The 10,400-nt window shown below is 35.2% G+C and overlaps 2 protein-coding genes across 2 annotated transcripts; one reads left to right on the forward strand and one right to left on the reverse strand.

Annotated features, from left to right (window-relative positions):
* The first annotated feature begins 723 nt into the window (after positions 1 to 723).
* Positions 724 to 1,957, forward strand: LOC116134576. Its single transcript, XM_031420261.1, has 2 exons — positions 724 to 1,287; positions 1,403 to 1,957. The coding sequence occupies exons 1-2, from the start codon at positions 880 to 882 to the stop codon at positions 1,841 to 1,843; spliced, it is 849 nt and encodes a 282-aa protein (XP_031276121.1). The 5' UTR covers positions 724 to 879; the 3' UTR covers positions 1,844 to 1,957.
* A 1,022-nt stretch (positions 1,958 to 2,979) lies between these two features.
* Positions 2,980 to 5,017, reverse strand: LOC116134596 (pentatricopeptide repeat-containing protein At3g09060). The gene is made up of 2 exons (XM_031420280.1): positions 3,160 to 5,017; positions 2,980 to 3,071 (listed from the first exon to the last, which is right to left on the reverse strand). The coding sequence occupies exons 1-2, from the start codon at positions 5,015 to 5,017 to the stop codon at positions 2,980 to 2,982; spliced, it is 1,950 nt and encodes a 649-aa protein (XP_031276140.1).
* Between the last annotated feature and the right edge of the window lie 5,383 nt (positions 5,018 to 10,400).

A 10,400-nucleotide genomic window follows, 5' to 3' on the forward strand; every position in this document is an offset into this window, starting at 1 on the left:
TTCTATTCTTTTTTTTTTTTTTTTTTTTTTTGGGGGGGGTGGGGGGTGGGGGTTCAAGAATTGATTCGATTCTAAGGATCTAAGGAGTCAGATTAATGTTAAAACACTAGGCCCACGGGTGGTCTTGCACTTGACCCACTTTAATGTGGAAAAACCTGTGTTTTAAAACCCGGCCCAGCCTAGCCGATTCAATCGAGACACAAGGCCTTCATCGGACAGAATGCCAATTTTGACTGTACATGGCAAACCTTAGAGATTAGGACAACGATCAACGAATGATTGGTGGCTAAGATGTTGAGTTGAAAGGTGGCGACAAAAGTGATTTTCGATGAGTGAAATGACTAAAAATCGCAAAAATCTAATTGTTGTCAACAATTGGCAAGGCGAATAGGGGTGAGATGAGATGGGTTTTGGTCAAGAAGCTGAGGGGAGAGTTTTCGTGATGATGAGATATGTTGTCAACGCAAGAAACAAACCCTATTTGGCCTACGTTGCAACACCAGTGGTGTACTTTAAGGTGTTTTTACAAGATTTCAAACTTCTATAGACTTATGTGTAATTTTCAAAAGTGTTTTTACTAGATTTTAAACTTATAGACATGCTTATGTCACCGATTTGACCCGTCGGTCAAATGGGTTCAACCGGTCAACTTAACACTCAACCACTTTGTCGGATTTCATAAACAAATCAACTCGAGACCCGGCCACTTTGCCCGGTTTTACCCGGGTTGGGTTTTAAAACACTGGAAAAAACTCCAAAAGGACAATGCGCAGTCCTCCAGCCGGGTTGTAACCTTGTTACTGACACGTGGCACGCACATGTTTTCAATGAGTCGTTACATAAAAAAAAAGAAAGTATATATACACCGAAAACAGGATAATGAAAACTGAATTTGGGGTTCAAAAACTTCCATCATCTGTACAAAATCCTCTCTCTTCTCAAGAAAAAAAAGAAAAGATGATTGCTCTAAAATCTATTCAAACCTCCTTCACTCCAACCAAGCATGATATTTTCTACACAAGAAGAATCACTATCACCACAAAACATTCTTTTGTGTCTCTCTGCAAGTCCAAAGATTCCGACTCTGAAGATTCCACAGCTGAAGGTGATGCTAGTAAACAAGAGCTGCTTGCAAGAATTGCAATGCTTCAAGCGCAAAAAGTCCGTCTGACGGATTATTTGGACGAAAGATCAGCTTATCTAACAGAATTTGCTGAAGAAGCCAGTACTGAGTTTGACAAAGTTGGAGAGGATGCCCTCAAAGAACTGGATGAAGCTAGTGCCAGGGTCAGTATATAATTCATTGAATTCCCATGCACTAATCATAGAAAAAGGGTCTTGGTTTATATTATAATGTGTAGTAATGCTCATAACCCATTTCGTATTCGTTCCTGGTTAGCAGATAATGGGGAATATAGAGAGCCAAATGCAAGCCTTCGAGGAATCTGCAGAAATGAACAGACAGGAGATTGTGGAAAATGATAACAAGTTAGCAGAATTTGAAGGTCAAATGGAGGAAGACCGGAATGAGGGGCTATTCTTCAAGAGTCTGAAAAAGAAAAAACCTGTTGATAAAGCAAAAGCTAAAGAGGAAATGAAGAAGATAAAAGAGGTCACTGCACAAAATGCTGGTTCAAAAACCAGGAGGAACATTTACCTTGCTTTAATTGGCCTGCTAGTCATAGGAATTGCTGACTCTTTCATCAATTCACCTGATTGGCGAAAAGTTGCTGTTCTTGGAGCAATTTTAGTGCCTTTGCTTCTTCAGTTCCTTTATGAACAGGGGATACTATCAGAAACAGAAACAACAGGAAATGGAAAGACTGACAAAGAAAAGAAATAAAATATTTCCTGCGATTTAGTTTATTGAATATATTGTGTAAAGCTTTTAGCCTTGGTTTCAATGATATAGCATGATATATAGCCCCCAGTGATACTTAAAACTAGGGGTTGATAACTCACGCTACTTTGCTTTTGCATCATCTTGGTGATCTTGGTGATTACACTAAAATCACCAAAACCCATATTGAGTTACAATGAATGATGCTTGGTGAATTTTTCCATCATTGTATCTGCAAAGAAAGGTATTGAATTCCTTCTATGACAACATAGTTTATAGCTACATAAAAGAGGTGTTCTCCTTCTTTTTCGTATAATTTTCTCAAATTGCCAATTCCCATAATATACGAGGTGAAATTACTGCCTGCAGTTTAAATGTCTAAATAACAACCTGTTATCACTTTTCTAGTGCAAGATATTCAAACTCAAGGTTAGCCAATAAATGCAGCTGTTACTTGCGTCAAATCAGATATAATACGCAGCATGTAGTGTCATAATAAAAAGTCAATGCAACAAATTAGTCCAACAAATTTGTTGGTTTTTTTGTCAAAATGACAGGGAGTAGTTGTGCCAAAAACTTCTTTCTGAAACTGTAAATTAGACGACTCTCTGTATATGCTTTAACGGTTTAACCAATGACATGGCAAGATCTATGGACCAAGAATTAAACTTGCCTTAACAAATGGGGTTCTGCATGCCAGTTAGCAAGCAGGATTCAGAAGGATTTACCACTTTGTTCAAGTACCAACACACAGTCCCATTCAAATTACGTCTGCAAGAATGAGCACAAATTTCATCTGCAGTAAAGGAAAAAAAAAGTTATACTTCATTAAGTTCAGGAAAATACTCTTACCTAAATCACAATCCCCAGAATTTTAATCAAAGATCTTATCATCTCTAACTGCTAGCCCACAGGCTTGTTCCAGCCTTTTATGTTCATAGGGTATATCAAGCCCAAATACATAAAGAGGGAATAAGAGCATAAAAATGATCATTAATTCGCCTCACTCATCATACATTCTAACTTATAAGCAAATATGGTAGGTGAGGAAAAAAAACCCAACATATATAAGCAGTTAGGAGTTGATACTTACATCTAAGACTTCTAAACAAAGCTTCACGCAGAAGGCACATCACCTATCACTGCTCTGACAAGTATGTACCATGTAATGGCAGTAGGAAGAATTCCACGGTCCAAGGCGTCATCCAAGAACCTAATAGCATCTGATATTCTACAGCATGAACAAAGGCCCTTGAAGGTAATATTATAAGATATGATATCCGGCTGTAGCCCATCTTCTAGAATATGATCCCAAATACCCAATGCCTTTTCAGAATCTCTAGTCTTATAAAGCCCCTCCATGACAGTGTTGTGAGTCACAAGATTTGGAACACAGTTGCTCCTCTTCATATTTGAATAAAGCTGCAAAGCATCTTCAACTTTGCCTGCAGAGCAAAGCCCATGAATTAAAATGTTGTACATGGTTACATCAGGCCTAAAACCCTGTTCAAGAACTCGGCGCCACAAGTTGACAGCCATGTCAATGTTCTTGCTTCGGCAGAGACCATCCATCAACAAGCTATAAGTGACCATGTCCGGTTTCCTCCCTTTCTCTAACATATCTTTCAAAAAAGAGTATGCTTCGCTAAACCTTTCCACCTTGCATAAACCACTGATGAGAGTGTTATATGAAACAATAGTTCGAGAAAAGCCCTTATCTTCCATTTTCCTAAAAAAACAAATTGCTTCCTCAAGCCTTGAAGCCCGAATAAATCCATTCATCAGTGTGTTGTAAGCATGAACATTCAATTTACAGCCACGCTTATCCATTCGATTGACTAAACTGACCGCATCATCTAATCTCCCTTCTTTGCATAACCCATCAATCATGGAGGTATATGCAAATGCATCCAAATCACCTCCTCCATCTTCTGCCACTATTAGTATCCGTAAAGCCTTATTCAAGTAACCATTCTTACATAATCCGTGAATCAAAACTCCATAAGTCGTGGAATCAGCTTCGCAATCCTTCTCTAGCATGAGCTCCCAAATCAAAATTGCTTCATCGACGCAGCCATTTTTTAATAACCCTCGAATAAATATATTATAACTCACAACATTACGACAACCTTTCTTCCCCATCAGCTCCCACAACTCAAAACATTCTTTAATCTTCCCTACAGTACAAAATCCATTGAGCATTGCATTAAAAGTGACCGCATCCGCTAGAATCCCATTCTCAACCATCTCTCTATAAACCTTTTCAGCTCCATCAACATTCCCAGCCTTACACAATCCATTAATAAAACTACTATAAGTAAACAAATCCTTCTCTCTTGCATTCTTCTGCATCCTATCCCATATCTCCAAACACTCATCAAATCTTCCACATTTACACAAACCATTAATCATTATATTATAAGTAACCACATTTGGATAAGCCAAGGACTCTGTCGACAATCTCTCCCAGATCTCCTTTGCCTTCACATAATCCCCTTTTTTGAAAAACCCATCAATCAAAATATTATGACACACCACATCAGGCTCCACTCCTCTAAAAAACATTTCATCAAACACCTGCAACGCACCCACTAGATCCCCACTTTTTCCTAACTCACTAATCACAGTACTGTAACTAAACACATCAGGCTTAAAGCCCTTTTTCCACAACCAATTCAACAATGCCTTCGCCTTCTTAAACTGCTTCCTTTTACACGAAATCTTGATCAAAATATTATAAGTTTGTAAATTTGGCAAAATTCCTACAGTCTCAAGATACCCAAGTAAAGACTCAGCCCGGTCCCACTGTCTCGACTCAACATAAGCATTTAACAGAGTATTATACGACCTTATACCAGGTTTACATCCAAAAAGTTCACCCATGTTTTGAAATATATCTAGTGCTTTATCAGGCATCAAGTTCTTCGCATAAGCTTGCATAACCGTTACAGCCACATCTTCGGGGCATTTGCATTTCCGGGTTTTGATAAGACAAACGATTCGGCCGACGTGCCCAACGAGTTTCGGGTGCACGAGTCGGCGGAGGATGTGGTGGTACACGTCCGATGAGGGTTTGTAAGAAGGGTGGCGAACCTCTGAGTCGAACAGGGCCAGTGCGGATTGAGGGTCTTTTTGTGCTTTGAGGAGTTTGAGGAGTCGTTTCGAGGAGAGGCCCATGGCGGTGGTGGTAATTTTGTGGGTTATGAAAAGTCAATGTTGTAGCATGTTTCCGCAGGAAAACGGCGCCCGATTAGTCGGCGGGAAAAGAAGAGAATTAGTAAGGAAAGGATTGTCATGAAGTCATGAACTCATGGGACGACTGCATACTGATTACTGTGTACTGTTCATATCGGGTACCGGGTGGGTACTCGTTTCGATGGGTTGAGACCCCTTTGAGCCCAGGTGTAGTACTTTGAGATGGACTATCACCCTCACCCTCACCCTCACCTCACCTCCCCTGAGGTTTCTGAAAATCATTTAATCTTGATAAGATGATTTTCATGTGAAAGAAATTGTATGATAATTGTGATAAATTAGCTAAATACTGTAGTTATTGATAATTATAAAAAAAACTAAATTAATATGAATAAAATAATTTAAACCTTGATTAAATAAACAAGAGATATTGAGATATTTATTTATCAACTTTAGTTAAAACATTAAAAATGATATGTTATTAAAATTAATTATTAAAAAGAGGAAATAACTAGACAGTTCGTAATAATCATTCAAAAGAAATTTTATTTTAATCAAATGTTTTGAAATAATATATATGTATGTATGTTTTCATATAAATTAATTATTGTTAAAGTATTCATAATAATTAAAATATTAAATAATATCATTATTATATACAGTGAAACCTCTCCGTAGTTATAACGGTAGAATTAAACTAATTTTATTATTATAAGAAGATTATAACTTAATAGAGGTGTGTGTAGTTACAAAAATTATTATTTTAATTTAATTATCCTTCATGCAAGTAGTCTAGAAGTAAAGTATGCACTAAGAATATGTAAAATCATGTTAAAAGTCTACAATTTTGCATTCTCTTTAATGTTTTTATCCAATGTAAATTTTATAAATACATTGTACTATAACACAACTCATGCAATCTTGAATCAATTCAAGTGATACCTTTCCTTGTTGAGAACCTAGAAATACAAAAAGTTTTATGCCAAAAAGTTCTAAACATACTTGAGAACCTAGAAATATTTTGGCTTCAACAATAAGGTAATCATGGTGACGAATTATTACGTACTAGCAAGTTAAAAGATATGCTCTCATATGTCCAACCTCTCTTTTTCATAAAGAGAGGTGTCCATTTATACATTTGAGGTAAATATAATGAATGCTTTTGCAAGTTGTCTTGACACGTGGGGACCACTCCTTAATCTTTATCTTAAAATGGGATATGATTGATATAAAATATCTCTTTAAAAAATATCTCTTTAAGTGCTTGTTGAACTCTGATTGGTGGTACTGACATTAGTGTGTATTTTTGGCACAATAGAAATGGTTGTGTCTTAGATTTAAATGGTTGTCACACTATAGGCTGCAGTCTCAAACTGAAGAGCTCGAACTATGTCTGGCATAATGGGTCTTGAGAGCTAGGACTGCGATCTGAAAGCTTGGAGTGATCCGAAGCTGAACGCGGTCTGATAACTGACATAAAATGTCTTGTAGATGAATTCCTGGAGAGAGTTGACGTGAGAAGCCCAAACGCACGGCTTAGAGGCCTTAAACGGACAAGCCAACTTAAAACAGCCATAACTTTTGATCTATGAAGAGTTTTGAAGCCCATAAGATATTCATGGAAAATTGTTCCAAGCTCTACATCGTAACAATCAGGGAACCCGATTTTGGCCATTTTAGGGGCCAAAATCCATCGTTTCAGCATGTTTCGGGGTTGTTTTGAGCTTTCTATGCGTTTTTTCTGATGCTGGCAACTGGTCACGATTAGAGAATTAAGAACTGATCGTGATCTGAGAGCTGAGAACATGACCTGAGGCTGTTCGTAATCTCAGAGCTAAGAGTTGATCGCGATTTGAGAGCTAGGAGCTGATCGCAATTTGATATGGGCTTGACCTGAGAGCTTGAGACGTGAGATTTGAACAATCCACAGCATGCGATCTGAAGCAAATGAGCAAGCTTATGAGCTCTATCAGAAAGCATAAGGAGCTCAATATGAAGCATAAGGAGCTTTAATTTGAGAACTCGAGAACTCTTTGCGATCTGAGAACACAAGGAGTTCGATCAGAAAGCATGAAGGTTGATTTGAGAACTCGAGATCAGCAATCTAAGCGCTCGGAAGCGCAATTTGGGCTCTCACAAGTATGATCTGGCCGCTCGGAAGCGCAATCTAAATGTTCTGAATGCGTGATCTCAACGATCTTGAGCGGCGAACTGAGTGCTCGAAAGCACGATCTGAGAGCTCTTATGCGTGCAATCTGTGATATAAGAGCTCTGATGCGTGCGATCCGCGATCTGACCACGCAATTTGAGAGCTCTTATGAGGAACAAGCTTCCGATTTTCACATCTGATAACGTGAAGATTTTGAGGCTTGCTAGAAAAACATGGAGGGCTGGTGTGAATCATGCCCTCCTTCTAACGCCAAACTGTTAATGCGTGATTTTGACACCAACGACTCACACGTGTAAAGTACTAATCTGTCCTAGAAATTACACGTGAATGATTCATGAGAAGTGTTTATGGTGCTGAGATGATATATGTTTAATGAAACATATTTAAAAGATGGACAAGAGGGATTTTTATAGTGGTTCGGATGCTTAAAGCGAATCCTACATCCACTTTTATCTTATTATTCTCTAACTATTTTTATGATATTGTCTGTAAGACGTATAAAGATGGAGAAATACTTTGGTTACAGAGAAAAATAATAAAGTTCAAATCTATGCCCAGCTCTCATATGCCCAACCTCTTTTTTTCATGAAGAAAGATGTCAATTTATACATTTGAGGTAAATATAATGAGTGTTTTTGCAAGTTGTCTTGACACGTGGGAACCACTCCTTAATCCTTATCTTAAAATAGGATAGGATTGATATAAAATATCTCTTGAAGGCGGTTTGAGTATTTGACAACTAATACCATCTTATATTTAAGTGCTTATTGAACTCTGATTGGTGGTGTTGACATTAGTGTGTATTTTTGGCACACCAATAAGTATTGTTTTATACAAAATATATACTACATTTTAGAGTTAAATGCATGGCCTTTTGACAGGTAAATGTTTGACTATCATATCGTTTTCTTCTATCTTCATTGCCTTGCATATTTATCTCTCCCTTTAATAAACTATACCTTGGATAAAACCACCTTATTATTCTCCACAATTCTCAAAGGGAAAGTGGGAAACACATAACTTAGGGTAACATATCTTAATATCTAATACTAAAAGTATGACACAGATAAATTCTCAAAGAAAGTAATAAGAGATTTTATTAAAAATTTTAATGAATAAAACTTAGCAATTACATGGATATTTATAGGATAACAATCCTTAACAATAGGTAATTTCTAATAGAATAAGAAAATAGCTATCAAAAAAATAATTAATCTTCCTAAAATAAAATCTTTCCTAGTCCCAAAAAGGGAAAACATGTAAAATCTCAAAAGGAAAATAATATGAAATAAGAAATCAAGTCCCAATTAGGAAGAGAAATAATATGAAAGGACCACGAATTTGTGACTAAACTTTGATATATATATCAAGAACCGTCAAAATAATATGAATTTGCCAATCGAGATAAATAATTTATGTCTCATTTGATCATTCACATCAATTTGTATACAAAAATTTCAAATTAAGCAATAATTATTGAATGGAAAAATCAGTTACATAACAAATAAGTCATACCTTCCTAAAAAGAGTCCTTAATACATGGACTTCTTTAAGAAGTAGACTTTTTAACTGAAATTGACTCTAAACTAAAACCTATTAGGGTTTGGGTCTATATAAGTTACATCTCATCTTTCTTCACCACCACCACCACCACCACACACCTTGCTCAATATTTATTTATCATCCAATTGGTTCAACAATTTCAGAAGGTATGTTTTATATTATTTATGTTCAATACAATTCTTTCTTTCAATTCATTATAAAAACTAAATCAAAATATTTACAATCAGGTTTCTTTCTTTCTTTTTGAACAATATCATCAAGGTATGTTTTGAACACTAAGTTTCTTCTTTTTTTCTTTTTTTTTTTTTTGAAATTTTGATGTTGGATACTAGAATATTTTCCTCATAACCAATCAGAAGGATGTTTTCCCACTCACAAACTTTGGAAGAAACATCTTCCCACCCATAGTTAATCTCTGTCAATGGAATCTATTACCTGACAGGGCTAAAGTTATGAAAAGACTATAATACCCTTTACTATTTGACTTTATAAATTTTAATGGGGTTGAATTACAATTTCCCACTAGAACTTTATTAAATGTATTTTTCACTCATAGTTTAGTTTATTTTAATTTTAAGGTTAATAAATTAAAAAAAAATGAAAATAAAGTCAATTATTAAAATTAAAAAATACAAAAAAATTTGAAAAATTTGAAAAAAAATAAAAATAAAAAATTCAGTGGTCATCAGGTGGGCCGAATCGCTTTAGGTCAAATCGCACAAAGCCAGGTGCGATTCCAGCAGATTTACACCCAGTCAGGTGCGATTAATTTTTTTTTCAAATTTTTTCTTCTTTTTTATAATTCTTCAGTTTTTTTTCTGAAATTATAAATATAATTTCATAAAACATATACAATTTTAATAAAATATTGTTTTTGTAGCTTTATAAATATTTAATTGACAGATATTATTATAACTTTTAAGAATAATATATACAATTTTAAATTTTTTTAGAAACATATAAAAATTGAAGATAGGGGGTTTAAATGGCCAATTCCCAAGTTGATGAAGGTAATTGTTATGTGTTTGTAATTTAGGGGTGTAAGAATAATAACCGTATAATATTTATTGTGCAAACTATGAGCATGCCCTTTTGCCATTAAAACTAATGTCTGAATTTTAACAATGGGTCGGAAAATGTTTTTACCAAAGTTTATGGGTGGAAAATGTTTATTCACCAAACTTTGGGTTGGGAAAATGTCATTGTCTCCTCAAGGGCCTCAACTACATTTCTTATGTTTTTGTTTTTTATTATCACGGAACAGAGAAAACTCATCATTTTTTTTTTTGGTTAAGGAAAGACAATATTTTTTTCTCTTGCACAAAACTTATAGGAAACTTAGACCTTTATTTTTCTCTGTCATTTGATTTTTTTCATTGGATTTATATCCATATTCTATTTCAACTCTTTATTTAGATGAAATTAAGACCTATTTTGAATATGTTTTATTATCAAACATGATTTTAAATTATATTTTTAAAATATTATTTTCAGATAAACATGTCAGATGAATGTTCATTGTCATGACAATATATGTTAAACTCTTTTTTGTTCTCGATAAATAAACACTTTCTCTCTCTCTCTCTCTCTATATATATATATATAGTCTTTCTCTTATTAGGATATTGAATT

This window comes from Pistacia vera, unplaced genomic scaffold, assembly GCF_008641045.1.
Source record: "Pistacia vera cultivar Batoury unplaced genomic scaffold, PisVer_v2 Contig29, whole genome shotgun sequence".
NCBI classification, from domain to species: domain Eukaryota; kingdom Viridiplantae; phylum Streptophyta; class Magnoliopsida; order Sapindales; family Anacardiaceae; genus Pistacia; species Pistacia vera.

Coding starts and splice junctions, on each gene's coding strand:
- LOC116134576 (XM_031420261.1), top strand. CDS start 880: ATGAAAACTGAATTTGGGGTTCAAAAACTTCCATCATCTGTACAAAAT. Junction 1,288..1,402: donor TGGATGAAGCTAGTGCCAGG/GTCAGTATATAA, acceptor CCTGGTTAGCAG/ATAATGGGGAATATAGAGAG.
- LOC116134596 (XM_031420280.1), bottom strand. CDS start 5,017: ATGGGCCTCTCCTCGAAACGACTCCTCAAACTCCTCAAAGCACAAAAA. Junction 3,072..3,159: donor AGATTCTGAAAAGGCATTGG/GTATTTGGGATC, acceptor TTCATGCTGTAG/AATATCAGATGCTATTAGGT.